Genomic DNA, 24552 nt, shown 5'->3' with positions numbered 1-24552 from the left:
AATTTTGACGTTTGCGGTCTCCATTTTTATGCTGACATACAAATTGAGACCGCAAATACGGTCACACTTTTGGCACATTTTGCAACATTTATTTTTAACGTGAACGTTATGCTACGTTTGTAAATATTTTTATAAGGATAATGTAATATTTAAATATAAATAAATTAAATAAATTAAATATAAAAAAGACTGCACAGAACACGTGAGGGTTTCGTGGATCCAATAGTATAGTCGAGTGTTGTGTTCACAGTCTATTTACACAGCGCCCGCTGGAGTCGAAAAGATTGGGCTGCGCCATGTTGGAATTGTGTGAATAAAGTGTTTACTCTCTTGAATCTGCATTGCTCTTTCTCTCAGTACTGAATTTGTAACCCATTTATACAGTTTGGAAAAACTAGCATCAAGGCAGGACGAAAACTCTTCAGAACTACTAAAACGGTTCAAGAACAAAAACGCAAATTCAAGACATTTGAATTTCTTTATTGACCTCAATTGAGGACTGCGGCGATCAGAATCAAAACATTCTTTATATTTTAGACCTATAACATAAAGATCTGCATAACGAAATTTGCGATAGAAAAGGAAATATATGGAATAATAAAAACGCACGTGATGTCCTGATTTTACAGTTTTAAAACCCTTTCCCTGAAATATGGTTTCGTAAGACTAAAGGAGTTTATGATACCAAAGGCATCACAAAAATGAAATCAATGCAACTTATATTTTAGCAGCATAACCCAAGCAAAACATAAATGAAGGTTTTCCCCCGTACGAATGTTCTGTATAACTATCATTACTGCACTCCTTCTTTTGGTTCCTTCGTACAAGTGGGCACTGCTCGTTTTTTTTCTTCAGTGTTTTTCCATGAAACAAAATTGAACACTTCCGTTGCCACATTGCAATAAGTGCCATATCCAGACCGTGAACAATTCAACATCAACTCAATATTCCACATATGACCGATTTAATCATGCCTGTATAATGTATCAGGCTATAATTCCTTTCTTTTGAATGTGCAGTCAAAAAATATCAGATCGAGCAAACTGACTCTAGTATTTAGGAGCTCAAAACATGCAGCCAATGCATTAACTAATGCCATGATTTCGGGAAAGGCACAATATCAATGTATTTAATAATTATCCATCATACAAAAGCTCTTGAGTAAATATCTGAGTACATTATACTTTACAAAAAAATAAGCATCAGTTCTCCAACATTCTAAGTTCAATTTTATGAACAGTATTGCAAAATAGAGCCATTTCTTGACGCATGACTGCTAAAACCTAAATGTAATAAGAATATTAAAAAAATATATGGCTCGCTCAGTTTAATAAACATAGGGCGATTTTGTACATATCAATCACTAGTAACATTGACAATTTCATGTATTTTGCGTGCTTTGTTCACAAGTTAATATATTTTAATACACATCCCTATATTCAGCTGTCCACCAATGAACATGTTTGTACATACGTTTTCCTGCCTTTAAGAATGAACGAACATTTGCCCAGGAAAACGGACAAAAATCACCATCATTATTTTAGAAAAATATTATTAAAATCTCACTTGTATCTAAATGCATGTGTGCAATCTGTGGTTCTCACATAATACAATATAGCTTCTTAGGGCATTCCATTGACAGCGCTAAAATGCAATATTTTAGTAAAAAATTTGTATGGTCTGTTTGTAAAAATTTTAGTAAACTTCTCATGGCATGGATCAATTTCAGTATTTTATTTGTTGAAATGAGTGGAAAAAGCATGCTTGTTTAATGTACGCTTCGATGGTGTGTCAACTGTTATTGCTTTTTAAGAGGCAAACAACTACCCTAGGTCACTTTCTTTTTCACTCATCCTGAATAATAGACAAATCTGATATTCACTGAGTGGATAGTCACTGAGCACGCTGTAGGCCTAAACTCACACAAAGTTCGTGAATTACAACCTAAACTCAATGTCAGCTATCACCTAGATTAAACAAATAGATCTAATGGTCACAATCGAAGAAGTGTAGCTCATTATGTGTTGTACAGACTAGAGTGCCATATTTTTATTTCGTTATAATACAAAATTCCGCCAAGTCTCACATAAAATTGAACCCTTCCGATTCCATATTGCACAGTAAGTTCCATAACCAGAAAAAAAAACTTCAACTCAATATTCCCAATACGCAGGAATTTATCCTGCCCCATGTAAAATGTATAAGGGTGATTCCTTTATTTGTTAAGTGTCAAACCTGGCTTTGGCTTTCATTGTTGTACGTCTTTGAATATGTGGCAACAAAATCCGATGCTGCCAAAATACGTACAGTGCTTGGGAGCTCAACAAATTAAGCCAATGTCTGCATCCGATGCCGTGATTTCGGGAAATTTTCAATATTAGTCTGTGTAAAAATATACATTATCCTTTAAGAAACATCAGCTCTTCAGTAAATATCTGAGTACGTTATGCTTTCTTCATTTATAAAAAAAATAAGCGCCAGTTCTCCAACTTTTATTTGAATTATTCTAAAATAAAGCAGGACAACATTATTGCATTGCATCTAAATCTATTTGTTGACCCACAGCATGTACGGCTAAAACCTAATGTACATCCAGATACAGCTTAACATGAACAAATCAAGAATTTAATTCTTCTTCCAACTCCAGATATCATGATTCCATCAGGTCAAAGATCATCGATGACCTATTGAACGAGTTCTTTGTACTGTTGCTCACCGGTGGGGGCCGCTTGAGCCTGCGGATACTGCCCCTGCTGGGCTGGGTAGGCTATAAATTCAAACAAAACAAACTGAGGGAAAATGGCCGAATGCAGTTTTAAGGATAAGACCGTGTATACATTCTTTGTTATGTAACAAGAGCTTTTGAGGAAATATCTGAGTACACTTTTCTTCATTCACTGTATGAAAATTAAACGTATGCAACATCTCTTTATTGACACATAAGGTAGGCATATTGCTAAAACCTAATGTACATCCACATGCAGCTTAACATGAATAAGGCAAGACTTAAAGTCTGTTTCAACCCCTAGATATCACGCCTTCAGGTCAAAGTTCATCGATGACCTATTTAATGAGTTCTTGGTACCATTACTCACCCGTTGGGGGCGCTTGAGCTTGCGGATACTGCCCCTGCTGGGCTGGGTAGGCTAAACAAGAACAACGGGGAACACATTATATGAATCAAGAGACTGCATAGGAGAGACCATAAGCCTGGGATTTTTCTATCTGATCATTACTATAGATGAAAACAATATTTTTAAGACGTCTCTTACCAACTTGTGGCTGACCAGCAATGTTGTAGAAGGCCGGTCCCTGGGGCTGTGTGGCAACCACCAGGTGTGGTTGAGCTTGGTATTGAATCTGTCATTATGAGAACAATTATACTTCATTTGGGTGTTTTTTCTCTCAAATACATCATCCTATAATTAAATACCTACCACCTTGCTATCGTACGTGTAATTGTCGTTTATCCAGAATCTGAATGTGTTTTTCTTTTTACATCGACCTCTCCTCTTAAAATCCCCGACACCTAAGTGTTACCATAATGTTAACATTTTAAGTGGTCGAATTATTATGATCTCTGAGCAAATTTAGGTCTAAAAGGCATTCGCTATACTTTCCCGAGTATTAAGTGTTTCCGTGCTGTGACATATAGGCCTATTTATCCTTTCATAGTTTCGTCTTCTAGCTTCAGTGGTAGTCCAGGGCATCACGGACAATAACTACAGGGAGAGTTAAAAAAAAAGGAAGCCCTAATGGTGACCCCCTATTTGAAAATGTAGCGCTTGCCAGCTCTTACCTAGATCATGTACCTTAATGTGATCCGTGGACAATGTTAAACAAAATGGTGTTTGTGTTCAAAATTCCATAACTTGAAAAGTACACGAGCGATTTGAATGATTCTTTCACTGAAAGAAAGTTTATTAATCGTTTTTTTTTTATATTGTAGATCTGGAAAGCGCTACATGCAGAACGTCTTTTGAAAAAAATGGGAGCACCATTTGGGTCTCCTTTTTTTTACTCATCCTGTAGATTGTTTTTGTCAGAAGTGCTTTCGAAAGAAAGCCAATCAAAGGATGAAAGGCAGGCTTATATAGCCATATGCAACAATAACTGCCATACTTGTGATACATCTATGCTGCGATACATACGTTAGAAATGAGCCCACTATAGATTATCAGGTGAATTTAAACTGGAGTTTACCTCAAAAACATGAAATGCTCGGTTCGTACAATCACAAGGTCTCAAAAGTCCTTAATAACCTAATCCCAACGCACCATGTCCTAAGACAAATCACAATGAGCTAATTTACACCGCGTAAAACTGAATTTTACTTGATCTAGATTTTAAAAAAAGCAATGCAGATCTACAAGGACATAACTTGGTGTTGTCACGTACCACTGTCTGAGTTGCTGATCCACCACTGCAGAGTGGACCACAGGTCATGCTGGCACCAATGATGGCGACAACAAACTCCACTAAGGCGAGAATTATCAGTATAGCATAAACAGCATTGACAGCCGCCTGCATAGAATCATTGCAAGAGATGATGTATTAGTTACCTTCACACTTCAGGGTATCCCACAATTCAACACATATTAAACCTAAATATCTTTGCAGTACGTAGGCCTAACGTTCCGTCTTGTAAACGTCTAGGTAGATTTCAAAATCGTTTAACTTCATCATACACATTGAAACACAAATCGCTGTTTGGAAATACTTCAAATCAAGAAAAGCGGAGACGTGATTCTCATTAATATAGCGCCTCGAAAGTGAAGCAACGACGGCAAATTCGCTGAGAAATAAATAAATGTAACAAATAAGAAAATGAAGAAAAAAAAGATAGACACCCCTGGAGGCAGAAACACGAAAACGTTTCATTATCAGGGGATTAAAGTTCGACTCACCTGCAAATAACAGAATGAAGGAGGGTCGTCATAGTACGAGACGCTCTGGCCACGATAGCCATAAGTGTAGTCATAACGATAACGCGTATAAATTGGATGACAGACTTGATTGATGATCGCCATCATGGCAGCCCCAAAACCAATGACGCAGCACGCAGCCAGACAAGCCAAGATGGACATGACCATGTAGCCGACAGCCTGTGCAGAAAAAAAAACAATTCCTTCGAAATCTTTCTAAAAGACTTTTTGTCCATTGGTGGAATTGGTCCAAGTCCATTAAAGTGGTCATATGTTAATATTCAGTCCTTATATCTGCGAAATATCACAGGACTGTATTCATTTGTTACTCCCCCACCCATTTTGAAGATTTCCCACTTCAAGGTAGCAATAGACTTGGCCAAGTCTGGGTTGCGCTCGGTCTGTGCCTATATTGTAAATCCACTCACAGCGCATATCGCCTTCGCATACGTCCTTACAGTACATAACGCGCGCCCTCATGCGTCAAATCCGGACCAGCATGTTAAAAACGTACATGTTCATGTTATTTTCAAGTGATATTGCTAACTATTGCACCACATGTATGCACATGCTCTGCAGTACATGTACACACATGTACGTGTAATACGCGTGTTGTACAATGTACGTACAGTGGGTGCGCATTCATGCTATACGGCACTGAAGTGGAATGCGCGCTGAGGTGTACCTTGTCGGGCATCTGGAAAGAGGTAAACGAAGTGATTTTTGCTACTTTTTTTAAGATACCGACTTAAAGCAATTCCGACTTGTGTAAAGTCTAAGGTAGCAACAACTAAAACACTATTATACTTCCAAGTAAGAAACCCTTAACACTGCTTACCACTCCGGAATGCTTCTTACATCCTGACACTATGCCCAAGATTCCAGCGACGACGTAGAACTGTACAAAAAAATCATTGCTGAGATTTAGGAAAGGCTAGAGGATTCATTTGGCGTCCCCACGTGTGCAACAGATGTATACAAATGCAACCAAAATGTTCATTTGGCAAGATATTGGACACTTTAGCCTCCGATGTGGACACAAAACGAAAGTGTCTGTTGTACAACGTAAACGTATTATTGCACACGTACACCGTTATCCCACCGTAAACCTCGTGCATGTAAACAACTTTTCGTCTTTTTTAATGAGAAATATTCCGCAAAATTCATTCCCCGCTCTCCACATAAGCCTCTGTTTAAAAGTATGGAGCAACTATAGAATGCAGGGCCACGCCGGGAAAAGGTTTTTTTTTGGTAGTTGGATGCGATGTGAGGAGTGGGGTCGTTGACGTTGGGCACTCTTTTGAGAACGAAGCAACATTGGTATATATGAGAATTCCCCATGCTAACGCGTACGTACGTGGGTATACAACATGCGGTATGAACGTAGATATATATAAAAATAGAGGGCGGTAAAGAGTGAATGAGCGTGAGGTAAATTGTGATCAATTGAGGGCGCTATAGAGAGTGAATGAATGACGAGTACGTAGTATATACACCGAGTGACGGCTTGGGATGTCTTGGATGCGCGAAAGCGGGGTGGATGAGCATGAAGTCATTAATAGAGGGCGTTTTATTTACCCCAGGACCTTTTACTGTATTTACCCTATAGACTCACTACTTTATTTCCCTATCTCAAACCAACCCCTACCTACCCTGACGTGGATGCGTGGATGTGTGGATGCGCGGATGCGCGGATGCGGGGAAGGGCATAAGTAAATTTTCATCAATAGAGGGCCCTTTTTTGGATGCCTGGATGCGCGGATGCGCGGATGCGGAGTGGGCATGAAGTAAGTTTCAATCAATAGAGGGCGCTATAGAAATGCGCCGGTGGCATGAAGTTAAGTTAAATCAATTATAGAGGGCGCTTTATTGGATGCCTGGATGCGCGGATGCGGAGGGGGCATGAAGTAAATTTTAATCAATAGAGGGCCCTATAGAAAACCGACTGCGCATCCACGCAGCCATGGATGCGCGGATATGGAATGGAGTGGCCCTGTATTCTACCAAAAGGATGATCATAATAGGCATCAAAGGCTACATAAGAAACAAAGAAACAAATGAATCAGCACTGTCAATAAACAAAGAATAGCATGGAATGAGGGTGAATATTGTACTTACTAATATACCACACCAAATTGGAGATCCGATGTCACCGAAAAAGAAGAACTGGCCAAATTCAGTCAGGGTGACAATCCCCAGAATGACGGTTAAGGAACCCAAAACCACTTGAATTATTCCTGTCCATACAATACCCTTCCAGTTACCACTTCGAGGCTGTGGGTTGACCGTGCCGAAAGTAACGCCGGCAGCGGGTTGCACCGTCACCTGGTGAATCAGGTTGAGTGTCAATGGTTTTCGGGGTATGACTCATTGGTCTTGTGTGGGCCCATTATGCATGTTGTCGGTACACTCTTTGAAACTCTCAGGATCACGTATGGATGCCTCCACAAGTTCAAAACCATTATTGATTCAATGTTTTTTTACCCTTTCATGGGCGAGGCCATAACATTTAAAAGTGGGGGGGGGGGGGGCTTCGCATGCAAAACAACTGTTCAGATAATTTCAAGTTTCTTTTTCGCACTTTGACAGCTTACGTCACCCAAGTGCAAAATAACGAGAACAAGGTTCCAGAATTTTTCCTCATTTGGGTTCGGGCCAACTTTTATAAAAGTATATGGGAGATGATTTTTTAAAAATATTTTTACCATAAGTCAAATGACCAATTTGGGGTTTGTTAAGAGGAGTGATTATTGTGAATAAAAAAAACACGTGATATTTTGGATAACAAATATTTCGTGTAGGTACAATGCAACCCTAACAAATAAAAAAACAATGAACTAAGTCAATGTTTTCATTGATACACTCGCGCAACACGACACACACTATGTCCTTGAGGTAGATTTAATTGTTTTCATGGCAAAATTAGCACATGAATAGGGTCCATGTACATGTACGTACATGACATTGCAAACTTAATGTAATAAGTGGACTGTATAAGTATTGTGCGCGTGTAGTTATGTACGAAGACCAGCGGCGTGTACAGCTTGCCTGTACTGAACGGTACAGAGCAGGCATAGTGAATACCGGGTATATAACATAAAAGCACCATCAATGTCATTCATATAATTATCATAAAATAAGTGATGGCTTATAGTAATTAACATAATACTGATATACACACAGTGCACAATATTGGGGCCCTATTTGATTTTTCCTTTACACCATAATTATTCTGAACTGTTATATTCCGGGAGAGATGACTGGCTTACCAGTTGTTGCTGGCCGACGGGCTGAGGCGCAGCCACGTAGGAAGGAGGGGCATTAGTAGTGGCCATCACCGTGACAGAAAGTATCTCTGGATTCTCTGTAATCAATTAATCAATCAATCAATCAATTAATCAATCAGTTAATTGTCCGTCGGTCTGGTTCATCTATGTTTGCTCGCATTTCAAAGATGACCTCTGTGGCAGCTACGCATTTCATAAACAAATTATGTATTTATGTCCTCTAATCAACTTTCATAATTTTGTATCGATCAATTCAAGTACACACAATTTGTTCCTTTGATTTTTAATAAAACAAAGCTAATTCAGATTAAATAATTTTATGAAATAAAATAAAATAATTTTATGAAAAACTTACTCGGAAAACCGTATTGACGAAGAAGCAATACAAATATTTAAGAACACTGGCATGTTACTCGTTTAAAATAGTACCTCCCGAGTACAATTTCATTTCATTCGTTTTACGATATTTAAATTACTCAATCTTGAATCGGGGCAGTTAATACGTTTACGAAACGTTAATGTGACACATTACTTATTTTACGAAGACGAGCGGTTCGTGCAATTTCGAATGCAGGCTATCGTGATCATGATGTTTGCTCAATTAAAATCTATTACATTGTAATGACTTATATCACTTCACGGGAATAACTCATGTATACAATCACGCATAAGATAATCCCTCCCTGTATTAATTTCGTATTTGACGCAGAAAAAGACATCTAAATTGTATGTAGGCCTATAAGCTATAATACACGAATTGGTGCTAGGGAAAATGTGTTCGTCCAATTTAAAAGAACGTCAATGTATTAAATAGTGTTGTTCGTCGAGGCATCTTTTATACTGGAATAATTAGGATGATTCTCTTAAAAATCATTGCCCTATCTCAGTGAAAAATGCCTCGTCTCACACGTAGTTGTCTGTCTTATCTTGTGTTTTGTTTGTACTATATGTCCATTTCACAGTATCTTGTAACCTATATTTGTCTCAGTGTCCATAGGTTAGTTTGCATAGTATATTAGAACATAATACAGAAATTCTTGCTTCTTTGCTCCGCCTCGGCGCCCTATGCTGGACATCCACTAGATGTAATTTGCACTTGTACAAGTGCCTTATAGACACAAAGCCTTTCGCTTAAACCTTATACCTCAATGTAATTTCATTTGCTGCTTGATTGCTGTGTACGTAATATTTATCAAATATCATATCATTGTAAAATTTGTACGTGATTGTACAAATTGTAATGAATGACTGCATTGAATCTTACGGAATGAAAAACAAATGCAATCGTTTTACCTTATAATTACGCTGGAGTGTTCCTGCTTCTTCAACCGTCGTCACTGCCTGGCACGGCGTACTGTACAAAGCTCATACCGACTGCGTTTGTCAGGCAATAATTATTATTGCGCGCCATTACGTCATATTCTTAATATAGCATTTGCTTTAGTATTGCCACAAAAGCCTCCCATCATCTATCTTAGGGTCCGCTTTTAGATCCCTACGCTATAGCAATGGTACGGCCGAGTGATGAAAAAAGGCCTTGGTTACCACTGGTGTATTTGAGCTCTCATTAGATTCATACTGCAAAACAAGTAACCTTAAGTCAGCACTTTACCGACGCACCACCAATATTAATGCGCACGAAACGCACGGACTGTATAATACAAGCATTGATCTCCATATACACAGACTGGATAGGACAACTATGGTGGCCGTTCATTGCCGTTCCCCTTTTTCAGTAAATATTTCAAAATTTACCGCTCTACATAGTTTTCTTTTCAAAATGTTTTAAAAAACTATTTTAGTTAATTCAAAAAAAATAGAATTCTTATAAAAATAATTTCAAAATAAAATTTTTTATAAAAAATAATTTCAAATTTAAAATGCTTATAAAAATAATTTCAAATTTAAATTGCTTATAAAAATAATTTCAAATTTAAATTTCTTATAAAAATATTTTCAAATTTAAATTGCTTTTAAAAATAATTTCAAATTTAAATTTTTTATAAAAATATTTTCAAATTTAATTCGCTTTTAAAAATAATTTCAAATTTAAATTTCTTATAAAAATATTTTCAAATTTAAATTGCTTATAAAAATAATTTCAAATTTAAATTTCTTATAAAAATATTTTCAAATTTGAATTGCTTTTAAAAATAATTTCAAATTTAAATTTCTTATAAAAATATTTTCAAATTTAAATTGTTTATAAAAATATTTTCAAGTTCATGTTTAAAATGAAAGTAGATTTTACACAAAATGAAAGTGATTTCAAAGTGAACTTCATATTCGTGACGGCCTATGGTTGCCACAGTATCCCACAGTGCTTTGCCGATGGGGATGCATAGAGTTAAACAATTTTATGTGGGGGTGATGGGCCGCGCGCTGTATCCAATATCGCGCAGTCTAGTACAGGGTAAGGACTAGTAGCAACTCTAGCTTTACAGTACAGATCGGTGTCATTGCGGAACCGAAGACACGAACGTGGGGCCTAGTGCTGACGGTTTTTACTCTCGAAATGACGCTTGGAAGGAGGATAATGACCTGAAAGAAGAGATGGACAAGTATGTAAAGCAACTGCTTAAACGAGAGGAGATTCTCAGTTTCTAGCCCCATAAATGTGGCCAATTTACAGGACTACCTCCGTAAACATAGGCCACTCGCCACCATGTACATGTACGTGATGTATACAAAAACATGTCGCACTTTTTTAGATGTCTAATTTTCGTGAAATTTCATGTTGAAATTTTGATACGAAAACATGTGCAAACGAATCTTGAAATATCACGAAATATAGACATCTGAAAAGGCAGCACTTTCTGATTAGACTTTAAAGAGGGTGAGTATGCTTCTAAAGCAAAAATAAACTATAAACTAAGCCTAAATGTGAAAATCATAATTTGACAAAGTGCGACAAGTTTTTGTACAATAGACATATAAGATGTTAATTTCAATTAATTCTGGCATGACAACCCATTGGAATGGTTCTTTTGACGTTCAGGGACTACCATGACCTGCTATTTGAAGATGACTGCTGTCCGCCATCTGTCAAAATGTCAATCTGCAATATTATCTCTTGCGCCAAAGGCTCTTGGTATGATGAACCATCCCATTTAAATCCACCACTACCTAACTTATTTGAGTGGTTATTTTGAGTTGTATCTTTATACCTATTTCTTTCTGTTATAACTTCTAACAATTTGTTTTAAATTAATTTGTTTTACTGGCTTAAGTAAATTTGTTCTCCATTGCATGGTTTATTATTTACACATGTTTTGCGTTACATATAGTTGCCATGGGCGTCGCCAGGATTTTTCTTGAGTGGGGCAAAGCACATTTCCCCCCAAATCCTTATGATTTCCTGCATTTTCCCGATTGATCATTTTTTCGAGGGTGGGCAGGGTATTTTCCCCCGGCGACCCCAACCCTTTAAATAAACAACAATATGATTTCGCCCCTCTCCCCCCCTTTTTTTTCTCCTGTTTTTTTGGCTTGCCCCCCCCCCCCCCCCCCCTCCACCCACCTCGCGACGCCCATGATAGTTGCCATTTGATTATTGTGATTATTTATTTCGCGTGCTATTGTAATGAATCTGTTGCTTATCATTCATCTGGTAAACAATTCCTAAATGTTCACTTCCTGGTGTTGGATTTTTTTTTATTTAATCAGCTGATTCATCTGTTTATATACATTTTTGTTTCGATATCGTTTTAACTTCAATATCACGAACGGTTAAGGAGAAAACCCGCGGAGAAAGTGGTCGGGTTGTGCCCGATCACTCAACAAGATCAAACATGTATATAGCTATGTAGGCAATTATACAGGCATCTTTCGAAGCCGGGGGCTTATATGAAGATGCCTTGACAAAACAAAACCGAAATGTCAACTCAACAATTACAGAAACAGACAATCGGACAAACACAAATAGAGACCATGGGATAAAATGTGAGGGTTAGAGAAAATAGAAAATGCCATAAATAAATAATCATGTAGCTAGTCATAAATTAAAGCTAAGCATCAATATTGTAAAATAAGTAAAAACGATATCGAAACAAAAATATAAATATACGGATGAATAAGCCGATTCAATAATAAAAAAAATCCAACACAAGGAAGTGAACATTTACGAATTTGTAACCAGATGAATGATAAGCAACAGATTAATTACAATCGCACGCGAAATAAACAATCAAAATAATCAAATGGCAACTATCATGGGCGTCGCGAGGGGGGGGGGGGTGCAAGCCAAAAAAAGGGAGAGTTCCTTACACTAACGATCGCACAAGGCATGATGGGAAACACCATGGCGCTGCAAGATCGTACCCACGGGGCACGAGGTTGGGATAGAGGATATCCATACAGCATTCACACAGTAGACTTTACATATTGACCAATTCGCCCCTGGTTTCACGAAGATGGCTGCGTATAATACGAACGTTCAGCGCGTATATACGCACACGTTGTATCAACAGTTGACGCGCACTTTAGTCACGTACACATATAATGATGTTCTAAAAGGGACACATTTCCGTAGTGATTATTATTTCCAAAACGCCGAAAAAGTGAACTGCGGCATTGAGAAAGTAAATCACGTCGTTAGAAAAATTGTAAACCTTGGTCAGTGGTGGTGGTCAAAATATAAGTCAAGTGAACCGCGATGTTACAAAAGAAATCATGCTGTCTATAAATTCGGCAACTTGTCCTTTGTAGATCACCAGCCGGTCTCACCGGTCTCACCAATATGGCGTCAAATTCATTCATTGTGCGGCTCCCTGTTCGCTATCCAGTCGTTATATAGAGATCAGTGGTTGACGTGCACCGTTCCTTGTGTGAGAGGACGCGCGTACACGTTATATGTACACGCAGTGGCCGCGCACCCCCAATTGTACTTCCTTTGCCGCTGAGGGGATGGGGGATATTTACCCCCCCCCCCCCCTCCTATATATTTCGTAAAGCGTGCCGTTTTTTACGAGCGCTCTTTCTTAACGAGCGCCCGTTTTTTGGAATGTTGCGCAAAAGTCGGCAAATGTGCCGCCATGAAAAGCGGCACCTATTGTCCGATATTGCCCATGATCGGCCGGTCTGAACAGCGCCCCCATAAGAAGATGGTGTCCAATCGCCCCACCATTTGCCCACGAAAACCGGGATCTGAACGTCCATGGACAGCCGAGTTTTGTGATCTTTTATATTGAAATACATGTGGATATAACGTGGTAATAGAGTATGAAAATTACGTGATTTTTTTCACAGATAAAAGTCAATAAGATGTACTTTAACCCTATTTCTTTTATCAAAATGGAGCCACATAATTTTAAGAATTCGGTTAATTTCTTTTCAATCCACCCTGTATTGTGGCTTGGTGGCTTCCATCTCATGAATTGCTTGAGTTGTTGGAAAGCTGATGTGTGGAACCGGATTTGTCGAAAGAAAGTTGTCGATGGAAGTCATCGCACTCTTTTCCTCTTTAGTGAGTTTATCTGCTATTGCATTTGGACCTTCTCCGTCTGGAGTTGCTCAATAACAGTTTCAACTCCGTTCCAACATCCAGCCTCCCACTCAATTGTGACGTTTGCGGTTTCCATTTTTATGCTGACCCCAGGTGCCCACCTGGGGTCAACATACAAATGGAGACCGCAAATACGGTCACACTTTTGGCACATTTGCAACATTTATTTTTAACGTGAACGTAATGCTACGTTTGTAAATATTTTCATAAGGATAATGTAATATTAAAATATAAATAAATTAAATAAATTAAATATAAAAAAAGACTGCACAGAACACGTGAGGGTTTCGTGGATCCAATAGTATAGTCGAGTGTTGTGTTCACAGTCTATTTACACAGCGCCCGCTGGAGTCGAAAAGATTGGGCTGCGCCATGTTGGAATTGTGTGAATAAAGTGTTTACTCTTGAATCTGAATTGCTCTTTCTCTCAGTACTGAATTTGTCACCCATTTATACACTTTGGAAATACTAGCATCAAGGCAGGACGAAAACTCTTCAGAACTACTAAAACGGTGCAAGAACAAAAATCAAATGTAAATTCAAGACATTTGAATTTCTTTATTGACCTCAATTGAGGACCGCGGCGATCAGAATCAAAACATTCTTTATATGTTAGACCTTCCATAAAGGTATGCATAATGGACGATAGAAAAGGAAATATAAGGAATTACAAAAATGCACGTGATGTTCTGATTTTACAGTTTTAAAACCCTTTCCCTGAACGGTTTCGTAAGACTAAAGTAGTTTATGATACAAAAGGCATCACAAAAATGAAATCAATGCAACTCATATTTTTAGCAACATACCCAAGCAAAACATAAATGAAGGTTTTGCCCCGTACAAATGTTCTGTATAACTATCATTACTGCATTCCTTCTTTTGGTTCCTTTGTACAAGTGGGCACTGCTCGTTTATTTTCTTCAGTGTTTATCCATGCAAAAAAAATCTCACCAAAAATAAATTGAACACTTCCGTTGCCACATTGCAATAAGTGGCATATCCAAAACGTGAACAAATAAACATCAACTCAATATTCCGCATATGACCGATTTGATCACGCCCCCTGTAAAATGTATCAGGCTATAATTCCTTTCTTTGAATGTGCGGCCAAAGAATATCAGATCGAGCCAACTGGGTTTAGAATTTAGGAGCTCAAATCATGAAGCCAACGCATCAGCCGATGCCATGATTTCGGGAAAGGCACAATATCAGTGTATTTAAAATATACATTATCCATCATACAAAAGCTCTTGAGTAAATATCTGAGTACGTTATACTTATATAAAGAATTAAGCATCAGTTCTCCAACATTCTAAGTGTAATTTTATGAAAAGTAGTGAAAAAATGGAGCCATACAAATTGCATTAAATCTAAACCTATTTCTGGCGCATGATCGACTGCTAAAACGTAAATGTAATAAGATATGTTAAAAAAAATATGTGGCTCGCTCAGTTTAATAAACATAGGGCGATTAAGTACATATTATTCACTGGTAACATTGAAAATGTCATGTATTTTGCGTGCTATTTTCACAAGCTAATATATTTTAATACACACATCCATAAATTCAGCTGTAAACCAATGAACATGTTTGTACATGCGTTTTCCTGATTTTAAGAAAGAACAAACATTTACCCAGGAAAACGGACAAAAATCACCATCATTATTTCAGAAAAATATTATCAAAATCTCACTTGTATCTGAATGTATGTGGGTAATCTGTGGTTCTCACATAATACAATATAGCTTCTTAGGGCATTCCATTGACAGCGCTAAAATGCAATCTTTTAGTAAAAAAATTAAATATAGTCTGTTTGTAACATTTTTAGTAAACTTCTAATGGCATGGATCAATTTCAGTATTTTATTTGTTGAAATGAGTGGAAAAAGCATGCTTGTTTAATGTACGCTTCGTTGGTGTGTCAACTGTTATTGCTTTTTAAGAGGCAAACAACCACTCCAGGTCACTTTCTTTTTCACTCATCCTGTATAATAGACAAATCTGACAGTCATTGACGTGGATAGTCACTGAGCACGCTGTAGGCCTAAACTCATACAAAGTTCGTGAATTACAACCTAAAATCAATGTCAGCCATCACCTAGATTAACCAAATGGATCTAATGGTCACAATCGAAGAAATAGCTCATTATGTGTTGTACAGACTTATTTCGTAATACTACAAATTCCGCCAAGTCTCACATAAAACTGAACCCTTCCGATGCCACATTGCATAGTAAGTTCCATAACCAGAAAAAAAATAAACTTCAACTCAATATTCCCAATACGCAGGATTTTATCCTGCCCCATGTAAAATGTATATGAGTGACTACTTTATTTGTTAAGTGTCAAACCTGGCTTTGGCTTTCATTGTTGTACGTCTTCGAATATGTGGCAACAAAATCCGATGATGCCAAAATCCCTACAGTGCACGGGAGCTCAACAAATTAAGCCAATGTCTGCATCCGATGCCGTGATTTCGAAAAATATTTCAATATTAGTCTGTGTAAAAAATACATTATCCTTTATGAAACAACAGCTCTTCAGTAAATATCTGAGTACGTTATGCTTTCTTCATTTATAAAAAAAAAAATAAGCGTCAATCAGTTCTCCAACTTTCATTTGAATTATTCTAGAAAGGAGCAGGACAATATTATTTCATTGCCTCTAAATCTATTTCTTGACGCATTGCATGAACGGCTAAAACCTAATGTACATCCAGATACAGCTTAACATGAAAAATCAAGAATTTATTTCTTCTTCCAACTCCAGATATCGTGATTCCATCAGGTCAAAGATCATCGATGACCTATTTAACGAGTTCTTGGTACTGTTGTTCACCGGTGGGGGGCGCTTGAGCCTGCGGATACTGCCCCTGCTGGGCTGGGTAGGCTATACATTCAAACAAACAAAAAACAAAGGAAAATGGCCCAATGCAGTTTTAAGGATAAGACAGTGTGTACATTCTCCGTTATGTAACAACAGCTTTTGAGGAAATATCTGAGTACACTTTTCTTCATTCACTGTATGAAATTTAAACGTCTGCAATATCTCTTTATTGACACATAAGGTAGTCAAAATGCTAAGAACTAATGTACATCCACATGCAACTTAACATGAATAAGTCAAGACTTAAATTCTGTTTCAACCCCTAGATATCACGCCTTCAGGTCAAAGTTCATCGATGACCTATTTAATGAGTTTTTGGTACCATTACTCACCGGTTGGGGGCGCTTGAGCTTGCGGATACTGCCCCTGCTGGGCTGGGTAGGCTAAACAAGAACAAGGGAAAATGGGCGACTAAAGAAGGGTGTTATACTTTTTATATACACATACACCAACGGGGGAACACATTATATGAATCAGGAGACTGCATGGGAGAGACCATAAGCCTGGGATTTTCCATCTGATCATTACTATAGCTTAAAATAATATTTTTTTTTAAGACGTCTCTTACCAACTTGTGGCTGACCAGGAATGTTGTAGAAAGCCGGTCCCTGGGTTGTGTGGCAACCACCAGGTGTGGTTGAGCTTGGTATTGGATCTGTCATTATGAGAACAATTCTACTTTATTTGCATGTTTGTTTTCTCTCAAATACATCATCCTCTAATTAAATACCTACCACCTTGCTATCGTACGTGTAATTGTTCATCCCAAATCTGAATGTGTTTTTCTTTTTACATCGACCTCTCCTCTTGACACCTAAGTGTTACCATAATGTTAACATTTAAAGTGTTCTAATTATTGTGATCTCTGAGCAAATATAGGTCTAAAAGGCATTCGCTTTATTTTCTCGAGTATTTGTTTCCGCGCTGAAACATATAGGCCTATTTATCCTTTCATAATTTCGTCTACTAGCTTCAGTGGTAGTTCAGGGCATGAAACGGACAATAACTACAAGGAGAGTTAAAAAAAAAAAAAAAAAAAGGAAACCCAAATGGTGGCCCCCTATTAAAAAAAAAAAGTACTGCATGTAGCGCTTGCCAGCTTTTGCCTAGATCATGTACCTTAATGTGATCCGTGGACAAAGTTGAAATGGTGTTTGTATTCAAAATTCCATAACTTGAAAAGTACGAGAGCGATTTGAATGATTCTTTCACTGAAAGAAAGTTTATTAATCGGGCTCTTACATCGTAGATCTGGAAAGCGCTACATGCAGAACGTCTTTTGAAGAAAAAAAATGAGAGCACCATTTCGGTTTCCTTTTTTTTTTCCACTCACCTTGTAGATTGTTTTTGTCAGAAGTGCTTTCGAAAGAAAGCCAATCAAAGGATGAAAGGTAGGCCTATATGGCCATATGCGATAATAACCGCCATACTTGTGATATACGCATGCCGCGATACATACGTTAGAAATGAGCGCACTATAGATTGTCAGCTAATTTAAAACTGGAGTTTACCTCAAAAGCATGAAATGCACGGTTTGTACAATCACAAGGTCTCAAAAGTCCTTGATGACCTAATCCCAAGGCACCATGTCCTAAGACAAGTCACAGTGAGCTGTTGTGACAAAGCCACTTCTATGTCATAATTTACAACCCATAAAACTGGACTTGTCAACTGAATTGATTTTTACTTGATCTAGATAAAAAAAGCAATGCAGATCTACAGAGGACATAACTTGGTGTTGTCACGTACCACAGTCTGAGTTGTTGATCCACCACTGCAGAGGGGACCACAGGTCATGCTGGCACCAACGATGGCGACAACAAACTCCACTAAGGCGAGAAGTATCAGTATAGCATAAACACCATTGATGGCCGCCTGCATAGAATCATTGCAAGAGATGATGTATTAGTTACCTTCACACTTCAGGGTATCCTTATTAAACCTAAATATCTTTGCGGTACGTAGGCCTAACGTTCCGTCTTGTAAACGTCTAGGTAGCTTTCAAAATCGTTTAACTTCATCATACACATTGAAACACAAATCGCAGTTTGGAAATACTTCAAATCAAGAAAAGCGGAGACGTGATTCTCATTAATATAGCGCCTCGAAATTGAAGCAACGACGGCAAATTCGCTGAGAAATAAACAAATGTAACAAATAAGACCATTAAAAAAAGATACACACCCCTGGAGGCAGAAACACGAAAACTTTTTTCATTATCAGGGGATTAAAGTTCGACTCACCTGCAAATAACAGAATGAAGGAGGGTAGTCATAGTACGAGACCCTCTGGCGAAGATAGCCATAAGTGTAGTAATAACGATAACGCGTATAAATTGGATGACAGACTTGATTGATGAGTGCCATCCTGGCGGCACCAAAACCAATGACGCAGCACGTCGCCAAACTAGCCAAGATGGACATGACCATGTAGCCGATAGCCTGTGCAGAAAAATCACAATTCCTTCAAAATCTTTCTAAAAGATTTTTTGTCCATTGGTGGAATTGGTCCAAGTCCATTAAAGTGGTCCTATGTTAATATTTAGGCCATATATCTGCGAAATATCACAGGACTGTATTCATTTGTTACTCCCCCACCCATTCTGAAGATTTCCCACTTCAAGGTAGCAATAGACTTGGACAAGTCTGGGTTGCGCTCGGTCTGTGCCTATATTGTAAATCCACTCACAAACAGCGCATATCGCCTTCGCACGTCCTTACAGTACATAACGCGCGCCCTCATGCGTCAAATCCGGACCAGCATGTTAAAACGTACATGTACATGTTATTTTCAAGTGATATTGCTAATTTTGCACCACATGTAAGCACATGCTCTGTAATACATGTACACACATGTACGTGTATTACGCGTGTTGTACAATGTACATACAGTGTGTGCGCATTCATGTTATACGGCACTGAACTGGAACGCGCGCTGAGGTGTACCTTGCAGTCGGGCATCTGGAAAGACGTAAACGAAGTGATTTTTGCTACTTTTTTTAAGATACCGACTTAAGGCAATTCCGACTTGAGTCAAGTCTAAGGTAGCAACAACTACACACTAGTAAAACTGCAGAGTAAGAAACCCTTTAATAACAGTAGCTTACCACTCCGGAATTCTTCTTCCATCCTGACACTATGCCCAAGATTCCAGCGACGACGTAGAACTGTACAAAAAAATCATTGCTGAGATTTAGGAAGGGCTAGAGGATTCATTAGGCGTCCACACGTGTGCAACAGATGTATACGAATCCAGCCAAAATGTTCATTTGGCAAAATATTGGACACTTTAACTCTCCGATGTAGATACAACGGAAGCAGTGGTGTACGCAGGATTTTTTCAAGGGGGGTGTTTCAAAATTGGATGTCGTCATTTATGACGCAAGAAATGAAGATGGTAAATTGTGTTGGCGCCAGAAATAAAAGATAGTATCAGTGGGCTAAACTTAACGCTAAAATAAAAGTCAGGAGTTTGTGTTGGCGCCAGAAATAAAAGAGGGTATATTTGGACGGGTTAAACTCGAAGGGCTGGGAACCCACGACCATCAGTTATCTTTTTGAGCTAAAGCATAGTAAATCGGGAAAAAAAATGTTCTGTGTCTTTAGAGTATATGATGAACATATGAGTAAAGGAGTCAATGTGGGCAGTCCCCCCCCCCCCAACAGCATTTAAACAAAAACAAAAAAGAAATTCAAGAAAAAAAGTGACACGGGCTGCGGAAGTGCTAGAATCTGTTCTTGTAATTGGCTAAAATTACTCAGCTTCGTCCCCTGGATCTCATGATTCTCATCCGTTGGGAATCTTTGTGTAAACCGCCCCCACCCCTAAGGCCAAACTTCAGATACGGGATACATATGCGCTCTGGTCACAGGAGCGGATTCAGACTGCCATTTGCCGGGGGGCCTAGAATTATTGTAATGAAGGGTCCATGACCTGCGAAGCCATTACGGCGAGGGGTCCAAGGCCCGCTTAAGGGCCCCGGAAAAATTGAGATTTTAGATGCTCTGTGGTGCAATCTGAGGCGATTCCTGGCCACTTCCACCGTTTAGAAAACGTTTTAAACATCGAAAATTCCATTTAAATTTGTTATTTTTGTTGTTGTTTACAAAGTTTGTTATGTACTCAAAGTTGAGAACCATGTTCATATCCGTATTTTTCACAATTTTCTATTTTGGAAAGGGATTTAGGCCACTTGTAGAGCCGTTCACTGCTGAAGGTACAAAATGGTGGGGGCACCGCTAGGGTGAAATTATAGCATAGAAGGAATTTGGCCGGAGGACCAATGCGAGCGCGGAGTGCGAAGCACTTACGGGTGGGGTCCGGGGCCCGCTTTTCCCTCCATTTTTTTTACATGGCAAAGGGGGGTGTTTGACAGCCAAAACACCCCTCCCCCCTGCGTACGCGCCTGAACGGAAGTGTCTGTTGTACAACGTAAACGTATCATTGCACACGTACACCGTTACCCCACCGTAAACCTCGTGCATGTAAACAACTTTTCTTCTTTTTTAATAAGAATTATTCCGCAAAATTCATTCCCCGCTCTCCACATAAGCCTCTGTTTAAAAGTACGATCATAATAGGCATCAAACCTACACAAGAAACAAAGAAACAAACGAATCAGTACTGTCAATAAACAAAGAATAGCATGGAATGAGGGTGAATATTGTACTTACTAAATACCACACCAAATTGGAGATCCGATGTCACTGATATAGTAGAACCGGCCAAATGCAGTCACGGTGGCAATCCCAAAAATGACGGTTAAGGAACCCAAAACCACTTGAATTATTCCTGTCCATAGAATACCCTTCCAGTTACCACTTCGAGGCTGTGGTTGACCGTGCCGAAAGTAACGCCGGCAGCGGGTTGCACCGTCACCTGGTGAATCAGGTTGAGTGTCAATGGTTTTCGGGGTATGACTCATTGGTCTTGTGTGGGCTCATATGCATTTTTCGGTACACTCTTTGAAACTCTCAGGATCACATATGGATGCCTCCACAAGTTCAAAACCAATCGATTCAATGTTTTCTTACCCTTTCATGGGCGAGGCCATAACATTTAAAATGGGGGGGGGGCTTCGCATGCAAAACAAACTGTTCAGATAATTTCAATTTTCTTTTTTCGCACTTTGACAACCCAAGTGCAAAATAACGAGAAAAAAGTTCCAGAATTTTTCCTCATTTTGGTTGGGGCCAACTTTTATAAAAGTGACAGGAAATCTACCTGAAACAGGCAATAGTGAACGGAATGAAGAAAATATTTACATGTCAAATTATAAAGTTTTTGTTCCCCTTTGGAGCGTGTCACAATTTTCTTCATAAAAAAAATGAATATAATCATAATCTTGAATATGACCAAAAACCCAGCAATCTTACCGAAAATTTGATGATGTTTTTTAAAGACATTATATAACAAAACATAAGGAGCTCATTATTATTTGTTAGCAATTTTAGTTGGCATGTCATTGCCTTAGGCGTAAAACAAAAATTTCCAAAAGTGGTATAGGAAGAGAGTATTTCATATAAAAACCCAAATTTGGGGGTTTTAGGTTTAAAATCAGCGAAATATAAGTTAATAGTTATGTTATTTTGGCAACTGAAATTCACATTCAAATTTGATTGTTACATCAATTTTTTTTTCTTTTTCCTTCCCTTAAGATTTTTTTTAATTCTTACATTTAAGTTAAGTGAAACAAAATTCTATCATTCTCCATTTTCATTAAAAAATATATGCACTAATTCCTCTTCATAGAAACGAAATAAAATTTGAAATGTTGCCGTATAATTTACTGCTTTAGACCGCCAAGTCAAAATTCAGAAGAAAAAATTGACATGAGTATGGAGAAATGGTTCAGTATCTTGTAAATTCATTTCCTCTAATTCCCAAATATGAAAAGTGTCTCCGCCCCCTTAATTAAGAGACAGTTTGTCTAAATTGTATGACCGATATTAAATTATAAATTCAAATATTTCCCCTGCTGCAAAATGTCTTGATAAGTGCCCCCTTTCCCTTTTTGGTTTATTTCGATACATTTTCCAAACGAACGCCCCGCCCACAAAAAGGTCAGAGAAAAATGTGGCTATTCAAATTGTCAAAGAATATACCCGACATTGCATATGTACGGCGCTCCATGAGTGCCATCCACTTCTTTATTTACTCAGATAATTTATCACGTCATGTTGAAATATCACCGAGAGTAAGGCGACTTAATCACATAATTGTATCGCCCAGTCGACTTACCGAAGTCGACTTGACGACTTGTCCAGATGTATTATCTCGCCAAGTCGACTTACCGAAGTCGACTTGGTGACTTGTCCAGATTCTTTATCTCTCCAAGTCGACTTCCATAAGTCGACATGACGACTTGTCCAGATGTATTATTTCGTCAAGTCGACTTTCCGAAGTCGAGATGACGACTTGTCCAGATGAAATATCTCGCTAAGTCGACTTCCTGATGTCGAGATGACAACTTGTCGAGATAAATTATCTCGCCAAGTCGACTTACGATGTGGAGATGATGACATGCAAAAATCACGTTCTGTATGGATATCCCGTTGTTGAAGCACTGTCGTTGATTCTTTCTTGTTCGTCGGTGCATTTGAGGTTTTCCCCACCCGTTCTTATATGAACAATAAACTGGCAGAAGAACAAGAGATAAACTGTATAGGGTATTGATTTGATCTGGGTCGAAGTTGATTTGTGGTTTTTTTTTTTCAACTTGTTCTAAATTACTCCCACAAGCTTCGTAGGAAATCAGACCTCTGCCTTGTTTCCCCCTATTTATCCCGTTGAAAAGTAATTCACTTCACGTTAAACATTAACAATTATAAATTCACAAAAATGTCTTTTAATTATTGACAGGTTGCCTAAAAATGACACTTACAAATTCAAGATTTGCTTTAAATCATATTGAGTTCATATTTAAGATAAATGACTCTCACGGCTTAAATTGGAATATCGGAAAATTAGCCAAACTCTTGTCTGATATATTACGAGAAATAAATTATAAAATAATTATACCAACACTGAGGCCAAAAAAAAAATCGGTCTGTCTCTGGTCAGCGCGCGCGTCGATTTTAATCATGCGCGTCGATCTTTTTTTTTCCAAAATGTTCCGCGGTAGCTCCAACAGCGCCCTCTATTTCCGCACCTCCTTATTTTTTTTTTTACCAAAGAGCACCAAGGAATGGGAAATTGCACCAAGGCAAATGATCGAAAGCACCAAGGCAAATTGTGGAGGACACCAATGTACATGAGGACACCAAAAAAGGAAAATAGTACCCACCTTGTCTGTACAATCCAAGCTTGAAGAAAAAAAAAAAAAGCAAGAAAAAAAAAGCAAAAAAAAAAAAAAAAAGCCGCGTGGCCGCGTCAATTCCGGAACTTTGGTCTGACCAGAGACCGAATATTTTTTTTTTGGGCCTAACCTTTCAAATACCCAAAACTATTCAATCATGCGTTGCATATTCGTCATGCTTAACAGCTTCTCCATAGATGATAATACCCAAACGCTTTGCATCAAAGCAACAATACCTTTTCAACTCTAATGACATCATTAATCATCCGCTTGTGCCGCTTCATGTGTGGAAAGGAAATAGACGAGCAGACGTTTTGCATTTTTTATGAACATCAACCAAAGAGACGCAACCATTAGTTGCCTTTGTGCGCCGCATTTTGATCAAATTTTCAGTCTCAGTGTCGTCGGGTATTAGTTTCTAGGAATGCTATTTAATAATTAAGAAATATCAAGTCCGTTTGCGAAAATAATTTACACGTTTCAAAATGTACCACAAACGTATTGACACTCAACTTTCCTTTAGTTCTAATTTTACATGTCTTTGTGTGTGTTTACTCGACTAAACCACAGATGTCCCCGTACTGCCCCATGAGTTTGTAAGCTGGATAAACACAGTCTACAAAGCAATAAATTACGTCGAATTTTTTGGTTTGT

At 38.3% G+C, this 24552-nt stretch overlaps 2 protein-coding genes and 1 long non-coding RNA gene across 3 annotated transcripts; all 3 read right to left on the bottom strand.

Moving 5' to 3' along the window:
• Positions 1 to 1098: 1098 nt before the first annotated feature.
• LOC119730810 lies at positions 1099 to 9579 on the bottom strand. Its single transcript, XM_038203841.1, has 9 exons — positions 9506 to 9579; positions 8195 to 8289; positions 7044 to 7250; positions 5764 to 5823; positions 4908 to 5105; positions 4399 to 4524; positions 3273 to 3360; positions 3096 to 3146; positions 1099 to 2767 (listed from the first exon to the last, which is right to left on the bottom strand). The coding sequence occupies exons 2-9, from the start codon at positions 8258 to 8260 to the stop codon at positions 2685 to 2687; spliced, it is 879 nt and encodes a 292-aa protein (XP_038059769.1). The 5' UTR covers positions 8261 to 8289; positions 9506 to 9579; the 3' UTR covers positions 1099 to 2684.
• A 4670-nt stretch (positions 9580 to 14249) lies between these two features.
• Positions 14250 to 17214, bottom strand: LOC119730811. Its single transcript, XR_005271395.1, has 3 exons — positions 17170 to 17214; positions 16934 to 16984; positions 14250 to 16604 (listed from the first exon to the last, which is right to left on the bottom strand). It is a non-coding gene; the product is annotated as an uncharacterized LOC119730811 (long non-coding RNA).
• On the bottom strand, positions 17215 to 20546 carry LOC119730142 (the record flags this gene model as incomplete). Its single annotated transcript, XM_038202915.1, has 5 exons — positions 20535 to 20546; positions 19708 to 19767; positions 18845 to 19042; positions 18351 to 18476; positions 17215 to 17256 (listed from the first exon to the last, which is right to left on the bottom strand). Coding segments are annotated over exons 1-5 (438 nt in total), but the record flags the coding sequence as incomplete, so codon positions are not given.
• Between the last annotated feature and the right edge of the window lie 4006 nt (positions 20547 to 24552).

Source organism: Patiria miniata, unplaced genomic scaffold, assembly GCF_015706575.1.
Source record: "Patiria miniata isolate m_02_andy unplaced genomic scaffold, ASM1570657v1 HiC_scaffold_22, whole genome shotgun sequence".
Lineage (NCBI taxonomy): Eukaryota > Metazoa > Echinodermata > Asteroidea > Valvatida > Asterinidae > Patiria > Patiria miniata.
Note: the sequence above shows the minus strand (reverse complement) of the source record. Positions and strands in the feature narration are given on the sequence as shown.

Excerpts from the sequence above, each read along its gene's own strand:
- LOC119730810 (XM_038203841.1), bottom strand. The coding sequence starts at position 8,260 with ATGGCCACTACTAATGCCCCTCCTTCCTACGTGGCTGCGCCTCAGCCC. Across the intron at positions 5,824-7,043 it reads CAATTTGGTGTGGTATATTA|TTCTACGTCGTCGCTGGAAT; the intron begins GTAAGTACAATA and ends TTTTTTGTACAG. Across the intron at positions 3,361-4,398 it reads GATCAGCAACTCAGACAGTG|ATTCAATACCAAGCTCAACC; the intron begins GTACGTGACAAC and ends TCATAATGACAG.